This window comes from Phascolarctos cinereus, unplaced genomic scaffold (genome assembly GCF_003287225.1).
Source record: "Phascolarctos cinereus isolate Bilbo 61053 unplaced genomic scaffold, phaCin_HiC Scaffold_726;HRSCAF=1367, whole genome shotgun sequence".
NCBI lineage: Eukaryota > Metazoa > Chordata > Mammalia > Diprotodontia > Phascolarctidae > Phascolarctos > Phascolarctos cinereus.
In genome coordinates this window covers 334,937,853-334,961,134 of record NW_027556098.1, presented here as the reverse complement: position 1 = coordinate 334,961,134, position 23,282 = coordinate 334,937,853, and the positions used below count along the sequence as shown (strand labels likewise).

General features: G+C 39.1%; 1 protein-coding gene across 10 annotated transcripts in view; it reads left to right on the top strand.

Annotated features, from left to right (window-relative positions):
* Positions 1–22,374, top strand: part of RUBCNL (rubicon like autophagy enhancer) — a 39,710-nt gene extending 17,336 nt beyond the window's left edge. For 9 of the 10 annotated variants that reach the window (XM_020993750.2, XM_020993748.2, XM_020993746.2 and 6 more), the window contains 12 exons: positions 4,204–4,286; positions 4,955–5,165; positions 5,584–5,685; positions 6,707–6,767; positions 7,360–7,492; positions 7,981–8,126; positions 9,895–9,959; positions 15,342–15,580; positions 17,144–17,205; positions 19,100–19,253; positions 20,468–20,558; positions 21,126–22,374. In XM_020993750.2, the coding sequence (XP_020849409.1) occupies positions 4,204–4,286; positions 4,955–5,165; positions 5,584–5,685; positions 6,707–6,767; positions 7,360–7,492; positions 7,981–8,126; positions 9,895–9,959; positions 15,342–15,580; positions 17,144–17,205; positions 19,100–19,253; positions 20,468–20,558; positions 21,126–21,238 (1,460 nt within the window). In that variant the 3' untranslated portion in view covers positions 21,239–22,374. Of the gene's footprint in view, positions 1–4,203; positions 4,287–4,954; positions 5,166–5,583; positions 5,686–6,706; positions 6,768–7,359; positions 7,493–7,980; positions 8,127–9,894; positions 9,960–15,341; positions 15,581–16,147; positions 16,369–17,143; positions 17,206–19,099; positions 19,254–20,467; positions 20,559–21,125 lie in introns of those variants that run through there. The other variant, XR_013487800.1, reaches the window with a different exon arrangement.
* The last annotated feature ends 908 nt before the right edge of the window (positions 22,375–23,282 follow it).

Here is a 23,282-nt window from a genome sequence, read left to right as displayed (position 1 = left end):
TGCACCCCTTTGGCAGTCCTAGTGAAGCCTACAGAAGCCTTCTCAGAACAATGTCTTTAAATGTATAAACTAAATTACATAGGATTATAAAGGAAACCGATTTTTATTAAAATGAAATTAACAAAATATTAAAAAGTTCATGGACCTCAGGTTAAGTACTCCATCCTAAGATTATAAGTTACAGGGAGGTGTACTGATCTGCACTAGAAGATGAAGTTCCTCATTAAGAGCTTCCCTGCACCAACGAAATCAGAGGTTTGGCAAAAAAGAAAAAGGAGAAATACACACACACACACACACACACACACACACAGTCCCAAATGTCTTAGTGCTATTTAAAACTTAGATAGTATATATACATAAAGAGTATCTATACATAAAGAGTATCTATGTATCTATCTATCTATCTATCTATCTATATCTATCTATCTAATCTATCTATCTATCTATCTATGTGCATATGTATATATGCATATATATTATATACATATATACAGTACATAGATAGCATATAGTATATATACTATGTATGGTATACATATACTATATAGTACACATAGTATATATGTATGCATGTATGCATACGTGTATTTATATGTGTGTATATATATATATGTACACACATACTATCCCAGTGTCTAGATCAGATGTCCATATATTGTTCCACACATATATTGTTCCAAATGTATATTTATACACATACATATTTATGTCCGGTATCTATATGACATATATGTATGTGTATATATGTCCCAGCTGGTTTCTTATGGCACCTCAAAATTTGAAAAACCTTTTACGTATATTATCTCATTTGGGCCTTTTAACAACCCTGTGAGGAAAGTTACTACAAATATTATTCTCCCCATTTTACAGATGAGGAATTGAGGGAAGTTAAATAACTTGTTCATGACCACAAAGTTATTAAATGTCAGAGGCTGGATTTAAACCCATATCCTGCATTCAGTCCCCTGTATCAGATTGCCTTTTAACCTCTGAATATCTAGCAGTACTATACCAGACACAGTGGAGGCATTAAAAAAATATAAAACATGGCTTCTCTTCAAGGAGCATAATGTCTAGTTATATTTATTTGTGAAAGAGGAGCAGGATATATTTCTGTCAGAAAACTTCTCAACAGTGAAAGGTAGATGTGTAACCCTAGTTATACAATTACAAATACAGTTACAATTCAGTTCAATAAGCATTGCTGGTACTGTGCTAGGCTCCAGGGATACAAAGGCAAAAATGCAAAATGAAATCTTATTCTTAAAGAGTTCATATTGTATTGGGGAAAGGGGGGAGAATAGCACACAAAGAAATAAATGCAAAGTATATACACCTTCCTAATCCCTCAATCTCTATAGATAAGAGGTGATGCATTAACGATACAGATTTTTTTAAACAAAATTGCATCAGAATTCTTGAGCCTAGGTAAGCATTGTCCTTCAGAGAACTGTCTAGGAAAGCTTTCCACTTACTCTTCTGGTACTTTAATTGTTCCAGATGGCTTCTTTTGGAACAGCCTTTGGATCTTATTCATTAGCTGTTTGAGAGAATTTGCCTTATTTCTTTACAATCAAAACTCATTGTTGACCCTAGATTGGCTTTGTCCACTGCCAATATGAAGGGGTCTGAAGCATTTCCAAAGGAGGAGTTATGTATGTCTTGAGTATGTTTCTAAGCAATTGATGCATTATTGGAATAAATGAATAAGCTCCTCAGGTGACTGACTACCCGTGAAAGTACTTTGACAATTTTAAAGTGATGTACAAAGCAGAGCTGCCTTCATTGTTGTTATAATTTTTATTTTTTAAAGGGGATAATACTCATGTGAATATACACATTCTTGCATGCTTTTTTAAAATACATTTTTATTGATATACTTTGTTTTTACATTACCTTACTCCCATATTCCTCCCCTCTAGAGAATCATACTATATAACAAAGAAAAAAAAAGAGGAAGAAGAGAAAACTTGACTAAACCAATTAATACACCAAAAAAACTGATAATATATATAATGTTCCATATCTATGGGTGCCCCTAGTCCCCCCTAAAAAGGACTAGAGGAGATGTCCTCTCGTATCTTCTCTTTGGGGCCATGCTTGGTCTTTGTAATTTTTTGATTATTTTCTGTGGTTGCTCTTTCTGTTTACATTGTTGTAGTCATGGTGTATGTTATTTTCTTGGTCCTACATACTTCACTCTGCCTCAGTTCATATAAGTCATTCGATGCTTCTCTGTATTCATCCTATTTATTATTTCTTCCAGCAGAATGGTATTACATTACAGCAGAGTAGTAGTATATTCATATACAATTTGTTTAGCCATTCTCCAATTGATGAGTGTCTACTTTGTATCCAGTTAATGTGGGAACTTTCTTTTTATCACTGATTTCCTATTATTTTTTTTTTAGTCAGTATCATTATTTTAAAGTGTGATCTGAGAGCCTTCATTCACAAGGGCCACTTTTCTTATTTGATTTAAAACAATTCTAGAAACGTGAAATAGGGAAGCAGGAAAATTACCTTGAACCACACGAATGAAGTTTATTTACTATATTTGTGACATGTGGTAGAGCTCTCACACTAGATTAGCATATATCTGATTTGTAGAAAAGAGGAAACAGCCGGTTCTACAGGTGCTGGTGATTGGCTCATGATTAACTGAGCCTCTTGGCATTGTTTATTAACTCTTTTCTCATCTGTCTTGAACTTTTTCAATATTGAAGAGTAACTTTTGAAATTTGGTGGTCATCAGATGATGATTAATCTCTAATGAGAATGCAAACTTATCACTGTACAAGAAGGAAAGGAATGGAAGAGGCCTTCTCCCCCACTTACACTCTATGAAATGGAAGGAAGTTTGTCCAGCTTATAAAATCTGCAATGGGTTACAAATAGTACTGAATTTGGAATGCTGAACTTGGCTTCAAATTTGGATACTGACTGTGACACTTAGTAGGTGACATCTGAGGTTCCTTCCTGTTCTAGTGAAAGGATGATTTCAGATTTCTTTGTGTGATTTTAAAATCAACCTACAGCTCACTTTTCCCTCAACTGAGAAATTTCTGACAGAAAGCAGGTGCTAGATCCTTTCTTGTCCAAAAAAAAAAGCCTAAGGATCTTTGTTAAAGTCCTTGTATTAGCCCCCCTCAAAGTGTTTTGAAATAATCTCCCAACCCCTTTCTGTCATGCTGTAAATCCTTCCCAGGATGGAGGTATGTAAGGATCAGTCTTGGGAATTTCCTGTTTTCTTTTTTGCCTGCTAGAGATTTGAGGACACTAAATGAGTGACTGTAGCTTTCTGCTCCATGTCCCATGTTAGCTGTAGGGACTTTCTTCTTACTTGGGTGATGGTGGGACAGGGAGACAAAAAGAATATTACATGTCCCCAGCAACTAGAATATTGTAATACCATGCTAAGAGAACCGAATTTCTATTGAAAAACCATGAGAAGCTACAAAATACCTAACTCCCATTTCCTTACTAATGATGTACCTGAGTTTAATCATTTCTGTACCTCTGCTTACACCTCTTTTGTATCTTTGGAATGGCAGAATAGAGGCAGAAGGCACTACTTGGTCTGCGCTGAGTAAACTCTGCTTTCATATGCCTGGCTCCTGTTGTCTTATCTCCTCTTTCCCAGACCTGGGCCCCTAAGTAAATGGTTCTCACTTGAAAATCGTAGATCTCTTATTGAAGACCTTAAAATGCTTACTTAAGCACAGTCAACTTGGGAAATCACATGATAGAAGTAAAACATTTGTGGCCACTGACATTACTCATAATTGTAATTTTAGTTCCTAAAGCTTTTAATGTCAGGAACAGAGTGCTATAGGCAACAGAATGCACTTTCTCCAGGTTTTTCTCATTTTAGGCCAGGGAGAAACTATCTATAGCTCCCTTTCCGATAGAGTGATTGTATTTAAGTGGCTTTATAATCAGTAGCAATCACTAAAAGGATTTTTTTTTTACCAAGGTTGGTCCTGGAACAGAGTTTGAGAAAATACATTTCCCTCCCCTCTTTTGCAGAGTTGAGGGACTATGGCTTTAGAATATTGCATATACTGTCACACATGGTTTGGTTGGTTTTGCTGAGTTGCAAATTGCAAAACTGATTCCAAATCAGGTTAGCTTGAACAGTATCTTTAAACCACTTCCTGGGAAAAAAATCTAACCAGGTTTCTAACTTTATGTTGGCAGGTACCATCCCAGCCAGCAGAAAAGCCCTTCCTTTGAATAGCTTCTCACCAGAGATGATGATGCTTCCTGCTGATGTTGAAAAGGTGAAGAGAACCTCCACATTTTGTTAAACATGGCTCTTTATAGGTTCCTTTAGACACTACCGCTCTGCCTTACTCTGATTCACTTTATATGGGACTCAAATTCTAGAAATAAGTTTTGGGTCATATGCAACCATTCACCGAGTCCGTGGTCAGTGACTCAGTTGAATAATTGAATGTTTCAAAGGTCATTGATTTCATCAGTATTGTTCATTGATGTAGATTACTACCCTATCCATGCCATAGTAGACAGTTTTTATGAATTTCTGTGTCCTTATGAACTTCCCCTCATCTTCTACCCTTGCTCCACAAACGGCAACCACCACCACCATAATCCACTGGCCAAATCTCTGATGAGCTTCTCAAAATTTAGGATGGCTGGATTCAGACAACAGACACAGCCTTTCAGTGAGACTGTGCTTAAAACCTCGGCCCATCTTGAACTCTGATGTCATAGCCTGTGGCCCCCCAGGGCTGTCTCTTTGACAGGATGTGGCATCAGAGCAGTACTGTAGTAACAGACTTATTTTGAATAAGCTTAGAGTTATATTCAATTATCTGCCCCTACTTAGATATACCTGCTTGGAATTTTTTTTAAGGCTCTCTCTCTTCTTGACTTAGTACATGTGGTTATGCTGTGAGTATTTAAACTCTTCTGTGCTTTTCTGCAGGAGAATGCCCACTTTTATGTTGCAGATATTATCATATCTGCAATGGAGACAATGAAGTACAACCTCCTGAATCAGCCGCCAGGAGAGAGTGGGGAAGGATTGGAAATGAGTGGCTCCCTTGGAAGTGATCAAACTGACTTTGAGAGGGGCTTTTATATCCCTGAAAAACAAAAATCTTCATCTGCTACTTCATCTGACAGTGGCTATGAAGGCAAGTTGGCAGAGTGTGGGAGCCCTTAATGGCTCGTTCTTCCTGCAATATCTTTTTAAATCCAGGGTATAAAATTTCTCTGAAAAACCACAGGGGCTTATCACCCATTTTGTTCCTTAACCCTTTGACAGCTGGCTTTATCTCCCTTGCTACACTATAAGCCTCCTGAACATCATTGATTGTGCCTTTTTTATCTTTCTGTCTTTGTGTCTGATTCATCTTTCTGTGGCTACCAGAGGCAGGCTTAATGAATGCATAGGCCTATGTTAGCCCTAAAGCCTTAGTTGTTGTTTTTAACAAAATCCTACTTAAATAAAATCTGTTCTGTTGTCTATTTTCGTCTTATCAACAGTGAAGAGAAGTGTGACTTCTTTTTCTCTCCCTTAAAGCTTAGTAAAAACCCTTCCCCCCCTTCTAGGTTGTTCTGCATTGCAAGTAAACCCAGTAGTTGAAACATCTATTCATCAAAACAGCCCGAAGGAGCTTTGTGAATGTGACTCTGATGATTTTGTCATTGTGGGTAAGATCTGAAAATTCATATGGTATGTTTGTGCCCACATGTTTGGGAAGAGACCAGGGGATTGTTGTCCTGACTGGCTCTGTGATCTTGGGTAAATCAGTTTGCTTCTCTGCCTCAGTTTTCTCGTCTGTGAAGTGAGTGGGTTAGCTTAGATGATTAGGCTTCTTCTAGATCTAAAATTTCTATAATTCTAAGACTCTGATACTTTGTCTTTGTGGACATCATTTGTACCTGTGGAAAGGGCAAGGAAAAGTAGATAATCATTATGGTGATCAGTATAGGAAAAATAAACTTGTTTTGTTCTGACACTTCCTTTCTGTGTGTGCTATCAAAATAATCATGACAAAATTTCATTGCAGATTAAAAAAACTGTTCCTTTTATTAAATTGTTATTGATATCTCTTGTTTTTTACATCACTGACATTTCCCAATATAGCCATTCCCCCACCATCTTCCAGAGAGCTATCTTTATCACAACAATTAAAAAAAAAAGAAAAAGAAGGATCCTTCCCCCAACCCCAAATCTTTTTTCCAGAATAGTTGGACTAATTTACAGCCCTACTCTGTGTGTATATGTATTTGTATACATGTATATATGTCTATAGCTCTACATGCACATATATGTATATATTCACACACATGTGTCTGTATGCTCATACATACTTCTGTATGTATATATGTATGTCTATATGCATATATTAATCTATAAATATATTCATGCACATATATACAGAAATACACATATACATAACACACAAATATTGGTATAGCTATCTCCCGGTATTGAAGTGACAATCTTTTGTGGAGTTGTTTTTTAAAACACTGTCCTAAGAGTTATCTTTACTTTTGTAAAAAGAGGAATTTAAGAGAGACCTAGAGTCCAGAGATGTAGAATGATTTGGCTTCTTTAATTGTAGAGCATCAATTCCCAGTGTGAAGTCTGAGGAAGTTAATTTGACATCCCTTTAATGTGGTCTGTGATTGCATGAATCTAATATTTCTTTTTCTTGTCCTCCTAAAGAACTTGAAGACTTTGACAAAATTGCAGAAACTTGTGCATGTTTCCATGACTTGAACAAAAGGTAACTCCCTTACCTATGGGTCATTTTTCATTGCAAAGGAAAACCTGAATATTCAGCCTTCAATAGCATGGGTTGAGTTCCCCTAGGTAGGACAATAGGGATTTTGCCTTAGGTGAAATACCTTGAATATATGGTTTACAGTTCTGGGAAGGGTGAAATTTCACAGTAAATAGCTGCCACTATCAAGTTAAGCTAAAAGATAGTCTAGCAAATTGCCTTGGGTTAATACCCTGTCTCTTTTCACTTCTGCCTCCTTGACAAATATGGGAGGGCTAACAAGCGAACCTAGAGAATTGGGAGAAAGCCAGTATATCTGGCAGGAGGACAGGGTAGAGAGGCATCGAGGTATAGTCAAATGGGTGTTGAATTTGGAATCAGATGACATGAGTTCAAATATTGTCTCTGCCATTTTTCTCTTATCTGACTCTGGACAAATCACTGAACCATTCTGGGTCTTAGTTTCCCCATTTGGCAAATGAGGAGCAGTAGTAACTAGATGATTGCCAAGGTCCCAACTAGCTCTGGAACAATGATCTGGTGATCATGCCCAGCAAATTATTATAATTTGGATCTTTATTTGTCTGACTTGCAGATGCGTTGATGAGCTGGGCTTCAATTCAGCTGAACTGATAGCAAAGGACCTATACCGATCTTTCTGCAGACGTTCTAGGTTGGCAGAGGTTGACTTTCACCTAACAGGCTCTCACAAGGCAGATGGGTCAGTAGTAAGTATCTGGGCCAAAATGAATTGACTTCCTTGAAAGCTTAGTAATGTCTTGAGTCCTTCTGTTTTTTATAAAAGTATACCAAGTGAAAAATGACTTCCTCAGGTGATGTCAATTTGTAAGAAAACAAGACTTCTAAAAACACCAGGGAAGGAGAATTTCAGGCTGCAATAGACTCATGGGAGGAGAGAAGAACTGAGGCATTTGACCCCTTCCATTTGAGGGGATATCTTTGCAGGGAACTTTAGATATATTCAAGGTTGTTCACTTTTGTCTTTGTCCAGAGCCTAGCCTGATTCCTGGTACATAGTAACCATTTCATAAATGCTTACTAATGCCACTTTTTTTTTCCAAAGGCAAAATATTTTTGTTGGGAAAATACTGAATTTTTGCCAACTTATAAAGTGAGTTTCCATTTGTTGCACTAAATTTCTTGCTAAACTATAATTTAAGTTGATACTCAAGTCTCTCTGTTCTGTGTTTCCCAGGCCGTAAATGAAGACAGTCTTCAAAAAGACTTTGAATCCAGTTTGGAAATAGTCAAGGAGATAAAGTTTAAGTCCAGGATTAGAAGGACTAAAGACTGGGCTCCACCTAGATTTGAAATAATATTTAATGTTCATCCACCACTCAAGTAAGTTGGGTTGACTTGTTGACCTTTTAACTCTCCTTCCATTTCACCAACCAATATTTAGCAAGTTGGAAATCCTTGGGAACTAGTCATACCAAAAAGAGACATTAAAGTCTTTAGTTTTTGTTGTTTTATTTTATTTTTTTTAGCTGAAATGGCTCATTGCTGCCCTGTTTATCTTAAGACTTTTGATTTCCAACTGAAAAGAAAAATGAAAGGTTTTCTCTGCCACATTAGTCTTTACTTAATTTTGGAGTGTTCATACGGAGAACATGAAAAAATAAGGTGTTAATCTTGACCAGGCTCATTCTAGTACTTTTGTACCATACTGTGCTCAGACTACATTTGGATTGTGTTTGGTTCTGGGTGCCACGTTTTAGGAAGGAAAATGATAACATGGAGACTATCCAGGGGAGGCTGTAGCAGGACAGTGAAGGAATCGGGAAACAGCTTGGGGAAGAAAAGACTTTTGGGGGGGAAGGAAAGTGAATAAGAACCGTGTTTGGGTTTTTGATGGGCTGTCATGTGTAAGAAAGACAGATGTTCCACTGGACTCCAGAAGGATGAACTAGGAGCACTGGGTGGGAATTTGAAAGAGGCCAATTTGTGAATGATTTTAGGAAAAACTCCCTAACAATTAGAGCTGTGAAAAGATGGCATGAGCTTCTTCTGGAGGTAGTAGATTCTCCCTCACCTGAGGTCTTTAAGCAAAAATTGGATGACTACTTGTCAATTATGTTGGAAAGGGAACCTCTTTGGAAGGAAGTGTTGGACTAAATGTCCTCTATGACCCCTTCTTCCGACTCTGAGAGTCTATGAAGAGGCTTCTGTTTTTTCTCTGTCTCTGAGGTAATTCATGTGTAGGAGTGAATAAATTAACTTTATCTGAAGAATAAATGGCTGTCTCTAGGATCCAAAAGTAATCCTTCTTTAAGGGAAGGGCAGGGGCTTAGGGCTGGGGAAAGGCACTGTATTTTTATGGGAACCATTTCTGGCAGTAATTGGGCCCTAACTTTAGATAAGCTTTATAACATATCCAGAACTATAGATTACATTCAGAATAATTCAGTGTCAGACATAGCTCAATAAAACACAATGATCCTTCCCTGGGAATGTTGGACAGTTCTGGCTTTTTGTCCCATTGAGTATCTTCCTGTAAATATTTCATATGCATGTGGTGTGTGTGTGTGTGTGTGTGTGTGTGTGTGTGTTTTGTTGTTAAGGTCCCTTGGAATGTAGTCAATGAATGATGAGCCTGATTTTATACTTCTGCCTTATTCAGTGTGATCCTTTATCTATATCTTGAGAAGTTCCTTAAAGAAGATCTATGATAGTTTCATAATTGAATGTGTGCGTGTGTGTGTGTGTGTGTGTGTGTGTGTGTGTGTGTGTGTGTGTGTGTGTGTATCTGCATCTGTGTGCCTATATGCCTTAGGGAGAGCTAAGGCATTAGACACATTGTAATATCACTTCTTATAAAGGCAAACTTTTTCAGTGTTGGCAGATTCTGGTCTCTGGGCTCTACCGGTATTTAGTTCTGTGATAAGTCAAGTTGCAGGTGTTTCTGAAGGTCTCTGGTTGGTGGTGGTCAAGCATATACAGTGGGGACAATGTTTCAAATCTTGTCCAGGACATATTAAATGCCTTTACTAGATCCAGTCTCTTTATTTCTTCTTTTAAAGGCAAAATCATCCCAAACCATGAAAGCAGTCACTTTTCTTCTATCTCTACCCATTCTCATCCGATTTAATTGTTCTATTCTATGTCATAGGAGGGATTTAGTGGTCTCTGCCCAAAACTTTTGCTGCGCTGGCTGTGGAACACCAATAGAACAGAGTAAGTCTAACTTGGCATAACTGATTAATGCAGAAATAATTGTGAAAAACAACAAGAAGCTACAGTTGAGGTTCTCCGGCAATTTTAAAAATATAATAAAGACCTGTTTTCTGAGTAGAAAATTTTTAAGGAAGATCTTTTCCTTTATTCTCCCGCTATCCCCTAAGTCCAGTAGACACAATACTTAGCGTAGTGATTGAACTACATTTGCCCCACTCCACATCATTCACATATGTAAAAAATAAGCCTGGCAGCATTTTCATGCTAACAAATAGAGTTATGCCTAACTTAAGCCCTGGGGCAGCTAGGTGGCATAGTGGATAAAGCACTGGGCCTGGTGTCAAGAAGATCCGAGTTCAGATCTAACCTTAGATACTTACTTGCTTTGTGACTCTAGGCAAGCCACTTCGCCTCTGTTTGCCTCAGTTTCCTCAAATGTAAAATGGGTATAATGATAGTACCTCTCTCCCAGAGTTGTTGTGAGGCCCAAGTGAGATAATAATTGTAAAGTCCTTAGCACAGTAGCTGGCCTGTAATAAGTGCTATATAGATGTTAGCTATTTAGCTATTATAATATATGATACCATATAATTATATATTATATGTAATTATATTATATATTATAAACTACATATTATATAATAATACATAATTATTATGTCCGTTATTTTAGTAGGCAACTGCCTCTGCGGTATATATGATAGGATGAGCACAAAATGACTTCCAGGCCCCCTAGGACTGGTCTTGTTGTATCCGATATTCCCACCATTAAATTGCTGTTGCTTTGACATTTAAGATCCCTGTGTAGACCATAGGATTTTTAGCTGAGATATACTTTTGGAGATTGTCTATTCTGGCTTCCTCATATTACAGATGAGCAAAATGAGACCTAGAGATGTAAAGTCATTTTTCAAGCTTCATACAGTAAGCAGCAGAGCTGAGAGTCAAATCTATCTGGTTGGGAGTTAGCAGGAAGGTGCAATGCCCTAATGGTGATCATGTGAGCTAACCAGTCACATAGCTAGTCCTGAAGGAATGAGATGCAAGTTGCTCAAGTTTCCTTAGGTGTCTGGTTCGTGGGACATTGTAGGTAGGTTCCATCCGCAGGCAAGGCAAGGAACAATCTGAGGGCAATGATATGGTGGGGTGGGGTGGTAGTTGGGGTTTAAGGAAAATGAAGGAGTTGTAGAAGTAAAAAAAAAAACCTTTGCCTGTGATTCTGCTTGGGTTGTTTTGAATGTTATATTGGCCTTTAAAAATGTTTTAACAGTGCTTCCTTTGAAAAAAAAATGACTGACCCTTTCCAGTGACTGGAACCCCCACACCTCTTTCCCGTCTCTCACACCACCCTCCCCTCAGTTAGAACCCTTCTTGGCTACAAGGAAATATAGCCCAACACATTCAATCAGTCAACACTGTGCTAGGTGCTAGCTCATATTCTATTGGGGGAAACACGTACCAGCGTAAACAAGTTTGTTGGGGACGGAATGCACTTGCCATTGGGGGAACAAAAAAGTCTTCATGGAGGACGTGGACCTTGAGTTGTGTCTTAAAGGAAGTAACGGATTTTATGAAGTGGAAGGAAGGAGAGGTAGAATTCCAGGAATTGGGGGACAACTAGTGCAAAGTCAGGGAGACAAGATGAAGCGTCAAGTACTGGGAACAGCAGGAAGACAACTTGGGCTGGATTGTAGAGCCCAGGAATGAGAGCAACAGGATGAGGACTGCAGAGGTAGTTTAGAGCCATATTGTTAAGATCTTTAAAAGCCAAGCAGAGGAGGTCAGTCTTTATTTATTTATTCTTTACTTAGTTATTTATTTTTATATTTTAATTTATTTCTTCTTTATCCTAGAGGCGATTGGGCATCGCTATAGCTGGAGTAAGGGCAGCTAGGTGGCACAGTGGATAGAGTGCTGGGCCTGAAGTCAGGAAGACTCATCTTCCTGAGTTTAAATCTGGCCTCAAACAAAAGCTGTGTGATCCTGAGCAAGTCACTTAACCCTGTTTGCCTCAGTTTCCTCATCTGTAAAATGAGCTAGAGGAGGAAATGGCAATCCACTCCAGTATCTTTGCCAAGAAAACCCCAAATGGGGTCATGAAAAGTCGGACACACCTGAAATGAATGAACAACAACAAAATAGCTTGAGTAAGGGAGTGGCTTTGTAAGATCTGAAGGAAGACTTTGGGCCTGTCAGGCAAGGCAAGTTGTTATTTTTCATCAACGGTCCCCCACCTCCCCACTGAAAACAATGAGGCTTGGTACACTGTCCCTTCACTGAAGTCCTGATTGGCCACTGCCTTGATAGGCTTTCTAGTGGCTAGGTGGGCTGTCCTGACTCACCCCTCATATCCAATACCTTCTCAACATTTCTCCTATACATAGCCTTTTCTTACACAACCACCACTCTTGCATAGACCAGAGGTAGGGAACCTGTGGCCTCGAGGCCACATGTGGCCCTCTAGGTCTTTGGATGTGGCCTTTCAACTGAGTCCAAGTTTTACAGAACAAATCCTGTGAAGCTTGGATTCGGTCAAAGGGCCACACTTGAGGACCTAGAGGGCCACATATGGTCTTGAGGCTACAAGTTCCCCACCCCTGGATAGACCCTTATTACCTTTCCCCTGGACTATTGAAATAGGTTTCTAATTGTTCTCCTTGCCTCATGCCCTTCCCAATCCAATCCATCCTTCACATGCCTACAAAGGTGATTTTCCTAAACCATAGGTCTGACTTATGCCCTCTCCCCAACTTGGTAAACTCCAGTGCCTCCCTGTTGCCTCCAAGATCAAATACAGAGCTCTTCCCAACCTGAGCTCCTCCTACTTTTTTATTCTTGCTATACTTTTTCAGTCATTTCACTGGTGACCAATACAGTGACCTCAGTTGGGGTTTTCTTGTTAGAGATACTAGAATGGTTTGTCATTTCCTTCTCCAGCTTGGTTTACAGATGAGACAACTGAGGCAAAGAGGACTAAGTGACTTTCCCAGGTTCACACAGCTACTAAGTGTCTGAGGTTGGATTTGAACTCAGGAAGATGAGGCTTCCTGATTTCAGAATGGCATTCTATCTAGTGCACCACCTAGTTGCCACAGGTACTATTATAATCCCCATTTTATAGATGAGAATACTGAGGCCAAGAGAAGTTAAGAGACTTGCCCAGACTTATTGAGGTAATAAGTATCGAAGGCAGGATTTTGAACATGGGACTTCCTAACTCCAAGTGAAGCACTCTTATCTACTAGGCCATCTAACTGACTTTCTATTCTGGCAGAAAATAGCATTTTCCAAACTATTCTACAGAATTGTGGTGTTTTGGTGGAAATAATGCCTCTGGTTTTTTTTTTTTATTTGTTTTGGTTTGGATTTTTTGGAGATAATTGGGTTTAAGTGACTTGCCTACAGTGCAACAACCAGTAAGTGTCTCGAGGTCAATTTTGGACTCAGGTCCTCCTGACTCCAGGGCCAATGCTCTATCCACTGCACCGCCTAGCTGTCCCCGGGAGTAAGAGAATTTTAATGCAGCATTTTTCCCCTTTAAAATACTAAACGTAAACTTGTATATCAAAAAAGGGAAGGACAGTTTTTGGTTTGAAAATGTACTTAGTTTTTCCTTGTTTTGCTCTAAAATTTTCCTGCCTTTCCTTTAACTCAAAGGTTTTCTTGCAGTCTCTCCTCACTCATTCTTTCCCTCTTTCATAATTTATTATTATTGGTAAAAGTAACAATAGCTAGCATTTATATGGTACTTTAAAGTTTGCAAAATGTTTTCCTTGTATTAGATCTTTTGAACACCATTATATAGATGAGAAAACAGGCTTGGCAGGCCAAGTGACTTGCTTAGCCTGCCCTAGTTAAGCGTCTGAGGAAGGATTTCAGCCCTGGTCTTCTTGGTTCCGAGTGTAGCGCTCCGTTCACTGTGACATCTAGGTACTTATATTTATGTGGTCTATCGTATATTTGAAAATCATTATGGCAAAATTCCTGGTGAATGCTGGTACAGAATGTCTGCATTCTAAATCAAACCGTTTTCCAAGTGGTGAACTTCTGGCGGGGGTGGGGGAATCATCTTGACAATCAGCATTTATTTACCTTTAAAAAAAATTGAGAGACAGTATGCTTTAGTAGAAAGATTGATAGACTTTGAATTATCAGAGACTTGGGTTTGAATGGAACCTCTGATACTCTAGCTATGTGACCATGCACGAGTTACTTCATCTTTGTGAGGTTTCATTTGTCTCATCAATAAAATGAAGTACCGAGGGGCAGCTAGGTGGTGCAGTGGATAGAGCACTGGCCCTGAAGTCAGGAGGACCTGAGTTCAAATCTGGCCTCAGACCAAAGACTTGACACTTACTAGTTGTGTGACCTTGGGCAAGTCACTTAACCCCAAATGCCTAACCAAAAAAAAAAACTAAACTAAACTAAAATAAAATAAAATGAAGTACCCACAGTACCTAACTCTTGGGCCTGTTGTGATGATCAGATAAAATAGTATATGTAAAGTACTTTGCCAGCCCAAAAGTGCTAATTAATGTCAACTGCTTCTTATTTTTTGCCTTGCTGACTGCACGGATCAGGACTTCCTCCCTGTGTTAGAGCTGCTTTTTCTCAATGTCTTAAGGCCATGTCCAGCACTTTACTTTCCCAGCTATCAGCTGCGATTATGGTTTTCCTGAGGCCAAGAAGCAGCCTTAAATGTGTGGAAAGCCTCCTTTGCTGACTCTGTAAATCTTTGGACATTTAGTAACAGCTGAAGAAGAATGCAGAGATTATTATTATTATTTCATATACGTCATAATAATGGTCTTGGTTTACACATTGCTTTATAGTTGTAAAGCTAGCTGGCACAGTGGATAGAACCCTGGTCCCAACGTCAGGAAGACTTGAGTTCTAATCAGTACTCAGATACTCACTAGATGTGTGACCCTGGACAAATCACTTAATTTCTGTTTGCCTCAGTTTCCTCATCTGTATAATGGGGATACTAGTAGCATAATTATTAATAATAATTTTAACAATAATTAACAATAATTTAATTTTAATAATAATAATAGATAACAACACCCCAGGGTTGTTGTGAAAAGTCAAATAATAATTTTAAAGTGTTTAGCACAGTGCCTGGCAGGTAGTAGATGCTATATGAATGTTAGCTATTGTTATTATTATTATCTCATTTCATCTGACATATAGGTAATGTAAGTAGCATTCTCTCCATTTTACAGATGAAGAAGCTGAGGTTTAGGCAAAGGGACTTACCTAGAGCCACACAATTTGTAAGCTTCACAGGCAGGAACTCCAACTCCAAGCTCAGTGTTCTTTCTTCTATACCATACTATGCCCTCTCTAAGCCTTAGCTTTTCCTTATGTGTGTCATTTCAGAGTACGTTAAGAAACTCCGTTATTGTGATTACCTGGGGAAGTATTTCTGTGACTGCTGCCACAGTTACGAAGAATCTTACATCCCTGCCCGGATCCTCATGAAATGGGATTTCCACAAATACTATGTCAGCAAATTTTCCAAGCACCTCCTGGACAGCATATGGCATCAACCCTTGTTCAATTTGTTGTACATCAGTCAAAACCTGTATAGCAAAGTCAAGGAATTGAATCGAGTCAGGGTAAGCTTTAGAATAAAAAGACGGGCCTTTGGAAGTTGCTGAAGCCTTCCCGCCTGAGGACAGTGACATCACGGAATGTCTCACTTCCATTCCTTTCTCTCCAATCCCAAAGTTAACCACCCTAGTTCGAAACTTCATCACCCCTCCCCTGGCTGCTGCCATAGCCTCCTAAGAAGGCTCCCTGCTCCCAACCTTGTCTGTATCCTGCATAGCCATCAAAACAACCTCCCTAAGTGACAGGGATGACTATATCATCCCCCCAACTCAGAAACCTTAGCAGGAGTGGGGAACCTTTGGGCCTCGAGATTACATATGGCCCTCCAGACCCTCAATTTCAACCCTTTGCCTGAATCCAAACTTCACAGAACAAATCCCCTTATTAAAAGGATCTGTTTTGTAAAAGTTAGACTCAATCAAAAGGCCACACACAATCACTTAAGGTTTAAGTGGTTGCCCACTGGTTTCAGAATAAGATACAAATTCCTTAGCCTGGCATTTAAGGTACTCAGCATCCCTATGTTTTCAGCCTTATTTTATATTACTTGCTTTCTGTACTCTATATTCCAGCCAAATAAGCAGAATGCCGGGCTTGGAGTCAGGAAGAGAATTAATTTCAAATTTGGGCTCAGAAGCTTAACTAGCTGTGTGATCCTGGGCAAGTCACCTCTGTTTGCTTCCGTTTCCTCATCTGTAAAATGGGAAGAATAATAGCACCTACCTCCCAGGGTTTCTGTGAGGATCAAATGAGAGAATAATTATAGAGATCTTGACACAGTGCCGTGCACACAGTAAGTGCTATATAAATATAAATTATATGTACTAAGCTGTTTCTCAAACCCAGTGATCCATTCCCCAGCTCCATACACAGTCTGTCTTCCATGCCTGGAATGAACTTCTAGAATTCTCACCTTTTGTCACAGCCCAGGTCCAGTGCCACCTCCTCTGTAAAACCTTCCTTGATTCCCCAACCCCAGACTCCAGACCCCCAGCTCCATCCCACTTGTGGTCTCTCTAGTTAACTTGTATTTATTTATTTGTTCACAAGTTGTATTTCTCTAGTAAAATGTACGATCTTTGGGGGCAGGGACTGTTTTTATTTTTGTTTCCCCAGTACTTTGCACATAGTAGGTACTTAATAAATACTTATTGAATTGACATTCTAACTTTTCAGAGTTTTTGACCATAATAACAGCTAACATTTACATAGTACTTTAAGGTTTGCAAAGCACTTTTACCTGTGTTAACTCTTTTGATCCACATGGCAACTCTGCGTGTGGGGGGGTATTCTCCCCATTTTACAGATGAGGAAATCGAGGCTGAGAAAAATTAAGTGACCTGTTCAGGGTCACACAACTACTAAGTACCTGAATCAGGATTTGAACTCAGGAGTTGAACTGTTCTCTGTGTCAACTAGCTGAATATAAAAAAAGGAATGCATTTAAGTAGGCAGGGAAGCATCAAGGTTGACTTTTAAATTGTAGTTCTTTGCAGTATGTGCTTACACTGTGTGATTTTCCCCCACTACCATTTGAGTAATAATGCCTTCCTTGTCTTGGACCTCAGGAAATACAAGAGAAGCTTGTTCAGATTAAGAAGCTGTTAAAGACCTGCAGATTTGCTGAAAGGTACTATTTTGAGTAGAATCTCCTCAGGAATGTGAGGTGGGGAGACTTAATAGCTGGTTCCCGCCCTTTAGCTGGTCTTTCATCTCATTCCATCCAATCTATTCATTGATTCATTCTTTTTGTTTGGTTTTTTTTTTAATAAAAAAAATTTTATCATTCATTCAAAAAACATTAAAATGACTACCATGTGTCATTGCACAGGGTTCAAGGGGTGAGATGGGGTTGAGGATACAGAGATAGAAAAGGTCTAGCTCTTACCCTCAGAGAGGTTACAATCTAGTAAGGGGAGATAGGACATGTACCCTAAAAATAGAATTTGGTAAGCGCATAATAGATCTCTCTCTTCTCTTCTCTCTCTCTCTCTCTCTCTCTCTCTCTCTCTCTCTCTCTCTCTCTCTCTCTTTGCTTCTTTCTCCCTATATGTATGTGTTCCAAGTATAGAGAATCAGAGAAGGCTACATGGAGGGAGGTAGTTTTTCAATTAGGTTTTAATGAGGAAGATTTCAGTGGTGGATATGGGATAAGGGTATTCTAGGTAAAGGGAATAGCAAAGGTTCAGAGGTAGGAAAGTACAGAATTTCAGGGGGCACTGAGCAGTCTAGTTTTGATGAAGCTGTGTGTCGGGAATGACAAGTATTACTATAACACCTGCTATAAGCACTTCACAAATATTAACTCATTTGATCCTCACAACAATCCGGTGAGGTAAGGGGTGTTATTATCCCTATTTTGCAGTTGAGGAAACTAAGGCAAGCAGAGGTTAAGTGACTTGCCCAGAGTCACATGGCCAGTAGATATCTGAAGTCAGATTTGATCTCAGGTGTTCATGACTCCAGACTCAGCACTCTATTCGGTGTGCCACCTAGCTACTGGAAGCACAGGGTATATGCAGGGGAATGGTGTGAGGAAAAGGGAAAAAGGTAGCTCGGATGTTTTTTTACCGGTTCTGTCAAGCTGGATATGAAAACTGTTGCAGGAAGCATTTCTCTTTAGTTAGTGTGTGCTTCATATGGAGGATTTCTCAGCTTCTTTTCTTAAGAATCCACATCAGTGTTTTGGCAAGATTGACTTGAGGGTAAAATAGCCTTCCCTTTACCAGCCCCTGCTCTCCATTTTGGTTTGCCCTCCTTGGAGGGATGGTCTAGCTTTATTCACCACTCTTAATTGCTTCCTTTAGCTCTGCTGGCATCTCAACCAAACAAACAATGTGGGTCACCAAAGTAAATTTAGAGATTAGTACAGAAGTTTCATTTTGCACTTGGACCACACATTGTCTTCTCTTTTTGACCTTTTCCTTTGGCAGAAATATTTGAATTAATTTACTAAAATGCTTTTCTTGTTGTTGTTATTAGTCCCTGTGCATAAAATTTGAGGGTCAGCATTTTTATTCCAGTAATACCTTTTTAAAGCAAAACTTGAGCAATATGGTTTTGTGATGTCTCAGTTTCTTTGTGTCTGTCTCTGGTTCTTCCTTTGTGCCTTTGTCTCTGTGTCTGTGTCTTATCTCTGTCCTTCTGTCTTGCTTGTCTCTCAGCATCTTGCCTGTCTCTTGCCTCTGCCTCTGTGTCTTGTCTCCCTGCCTCTTGTCTCTACATCTCTTCCTCTCTATGTCTTGTCTCTACTTCTGTGTGTTGTTACTGTCTCTCTGTGTCTTGTCTCTGACTCTGTCTCTGAGTCTTTGTGTCTCTGTGTTTCTCTGCCTGTGTCTCTCCCTCTTTACACAGAATCAGTGTACTCTCTACTCTCCCCCTGGGTCTCTATTTATATTAGAGTATTTGAAGGGTGAGTCATAGCAGCACAAGACAAACTAGGATTTTTCTCTGCTTCTTATTATGTAGAAAACTAAACTGATTTGTAAAATGACCTGAAATTCTCTCCTCCCTGTTCCCACTAGGATATTAAAAGATTTTGAGCAGGTGCCAGGACACTTGACAAATGAACTCCACCTGTTCTCTCTGGATGACCTCGTCAAGATCAAAAAGGGACAATTGGCTGCTGTTCTGAGAGGACTTTTGAAAGCCTCCCTTGTTCATGTGGACAGCTGTGAAGTAAGGAAAACCACCTCCACTTAGAAAGATCTGTAAGGGCTTGGGCCAATACCCCGAGCTCCTGGCAGCCTGGATTAAGGGCGGTGTGGGATGCGGATACAGGCATAACTTGGAGTTAGGGACACATTGGTTCAAATCCCACCCCTCACACTTACTAGGTGTATGTTCCTTGACATCATAAAGTTACTTAGAATCTCTGGACCTTATTTTCCTCATCTGTGAAATGGGTATAATTTTGCCTGTAGACCCTTCCTCACAGTGTTGTTGTGAGGCTCAGATGAGCTTGTGTATGTAAAAGATTTTTTAAATTTTAGGATGCAAATCTTAGCTATTTAGTATTGCTAATATAATTTTTCTTATCGTTAATTTTTCAAACAGAATTCAGATAGAAATAGTCCTGGGACAAGTCCTTATTCTCCTATAATTATTTTATCTTTAATGTTCTGTTGACTACTGAACAGGTAGATAAAGAACTGTTTTTTTGTTTTGTTTTGTTTTTTTGGTAATTGAATAAAAGTTTTGGGATATAAGCTCCTTTTCTTGTAGGTTTACTGAAAGTACTTTTGGGATAACTCCAATAACAGACAGGCTGGTGGGGATGAAATGTGGCTCTTCCTGTTCCTGTATGGTTTTGATTTCATCAACAATGTCTTTATTTTGAAAGTTTTTCTTTTACTCGGAAAATGTAGGTTGGAAATTCTGAGTATTTGTTTGGGTAAGGCTGACTAAAGTTAAGCCAACTACAGATCAAAAACATCAGGAGGTTCTATAAGTTTCTAAATTGAAAAACTTCTCTGCCCCGATATGGAAATATTCTTGCCCCAAAAAAGTGCTTCTCTAATACATTAAGCCACCTTGTTCTTATGGATCACAGACTTCAGAGGTCATTGAAATCGACCTCGTCATTTTAAAGACAGGAAGCAGATGCAAGTGAAATGAGTAGAAAGTGATGGAAAGGACTTGAAGGTAAGTCCTCTGATTCCAAAGCCAGGGCTCTTTTCATGATATCCCATTGACCTTGTCCTTGGGAAACGTGGACCCACTTCTTTTAATGATCAGGTTATTTACCACCAGAGGACAGGAAAACAGGTTGTTTTAAAAATGATCTTTGTCAATCCTCCTCATAGTGAGACCAGTGAATAGCTACAAGCTTTCTGGATCTCAAAATAGCATCCTAAATGAGACTGGTAGCTCACTGAGTCCTTCTTTTCCAGCTATGTCAAGGAAAGGGGTTCATTTGTGAATTTTGTCAGAGCACAGCTGTCATCTTCCCATTCCAGACTTCGACCTGCAAAAGATGCCCAGGTACCTTTGAACACATAGCTGTTTCTTAAAATGAAGAACAGGAATTTCTGCACAATGTAAAACAGTGATTTGCATATTTGCGCTGGGCTGTAGGAAATAAAATATTTGGGTTAAATGTGGATCAGATTATTTTGGACCGCAGTGGACCCATAGAATTTACATGAAGTTGAAACAACACAAACAATAGCTTCTGGGATCTTCTGGGATATCTTCTGGAACCAACCCTCTTTAGGACTGAGTTTTGACAAAGGGGAAGTAGTTTGTGCTTCACCCAAACTCCTCCTTAATGACTGGGAGGACACTTTTATAGGAGGGATCTTGGGCCAGATTCTCCCTGTATGCTAGACTTATCTTGGGTGCTCCTTTGGGATCTTCTCATCGCTCTTTGCCCTCAAATGGAATTTGGGAGGCATATTCCTGTGCTCCTCTGGATCTCCCTTTCCTGGACCACTTCAGGATCGTGTTGTTATTGGGGTGGAGGCAGGAAATAGATTTCAATGGTTTTCTTACGAACCACAGAGGAACTCTCACATTTAATCTATTGATGACCTTCTCTCATATTTACAGCTTGCAAAGCTTGCTTTCATAAACAATGCTTCAGGTCGGGAGACTGCCCCAAGTGCTTGAGGATCCAAACTCGAAAGAAGCTTTTGCAGAGTTTGCCCTCTGTGACAACTTGAAACCAAAAGTACTGTCCAGATGACTGCAACTCCCCACATGTATCAGGGAAGCTGTGAGGCTTGCCTACCACTGCTAATGTTGTTTTAGACATTGTATGTATGCTGCATATAAAGAAATGAACTTGCTGAGCACTGTATTCCTTTGTTTATATTTAATTTAAAAAAAATACAGATACTTGGCTATCCAAAGTGGGGGCTTTGTTACTACTAATAGCTCAGTTTAAAAAAATGAATGTTTGGGAAGAATTTCTAATGGTAGTGAATTTTTTTGCTGCTACAAGGTTTTTTTTAAGTGTTTTGATACTTCTTAAATTGTATTTGGACAATTCTAGTTTTGCTGTTTATACAAAGTACAGTTTCAAAATGATTAGGTCTATTTTTTTAAAAGTTAAGTTTTAAGTGTCGGGATAAATTGCTGAGTTTCTCTTCCTTAAAACCTGATTATGTGACACTGACTAGATACTGTATTTTCATTAAAATAAATGTAACATCAGAGCCTATTGTTTGTAATCATCATCATCATCATCATCCATTATCCATTGTTAGTATTAGGAATAGACACTAAGACCTGGCATCTACAAACAATTCCTATAACTGAGAGGATCTAAGTCTGAATCCCTGCATCCTTGTCTATAAAATGAGGGGGCTAGATGAGATGATCCCCACTGTTCCTTTTAGCTCCTTTGACTTGTACCTTTACTTCATTGTCTAGATGAGAGGATTCTTGTGTCTGAAAGTGGTGTTCATTTTTGCTGTAATTCAGGCTTTCAGTATGTAGTGAATCCCCCACCTGCTTTCCCAACATCCTGATGTCAAGGCCAATTCCATCTGCCACCCAACCAATGGGTCAATGAAAACTCTGGGTATTTGTCTGTAATTTGAAGCAGTTACCACCAGATGGCACTCTTTTGTATTAGTAGCACAGATAAGCAGCCTGGATTTATTCACTTAAATGGATAGAGAATATAATTTGAAAGAGAATAACAAACTGAAATAAAATAATGTTTAGTGAATTATCATAGTCATAGGACTCATTTTATCATTTTATTCCTATAATGTCCTATTCTGATGTCTCATCCAAACACTGAACTGAGTCTGGATTATGACAATAAATGACATTTACATGATGTTTTAAATTTAGTGGATTACTTAACTAATTTGTCTCATTTAAGCCTCCAAAATATGAGGTTTACTCTGCTTCTATCTCTATTTTTGGGGGGTGGGGTGGAGGTCTGGATATGTGATTGTATCAGTATAGGGAACAGCTGATATTGAGCAATGCTTGCTTCTTAGAATTAGGGACTATTTCATTTTTACCTTAATAGCTCAATTCTTTCTCCTGATTTTGACATGTAGTCTCAGAGGATTTTGGGGATACTAAGTAGCTGTGAACTGCCATCACTGGTGTAACAGAAGTCAGACTTGAACAGAATGAGACAGAGATCAAACAAAAGGCCATAAAAGTCCAGGTGTAAGGGGATAAGGACCGGCACCTTGGTGGTGGTAGAATCAGAGAAGAGGAAGGGACAGATATGACAAATGTCATGAAAGTAAAGTCAACAGGACTTGATAACAGATTAGATAGGAGATGGGAGGTGTGTGTGAGAGAGGGGTAGAGGATGACTGAGATTTTGAGCCTCGATGATTGGAAAGATGGTGGTGCCCTTAACAGGAATAGGAGAGTTAGAGGGGAGGATTTTGGAGGGTAAGATAATGAGGTCAGTTTTAGACACTTTAAGTTTAAGATGTCAGGACATCCAATTTGAAGTGCCCAATAGTCAACTGGAAATGTGAGACTAGAGGACAGGACATAAGTTAGGGCTGGATAAATAGGGCTGAGAGTCATCTACGTTGAGGTGATTAAGTGAAACCATGTCAGGTGATGAGATAAAAAAGGCAAAATACTGTGGAAGGAGACTAGAAGAGGGACAAGGAGAGAACCTAAGGGGGGGAAACCTATAGTCAGTGGGGATGAAGATTCAGCAAAAGGGACTGAGAAGAGTTCAGACAGGGATAACAGTGTAACAAAAGCCTAGATAGAAGA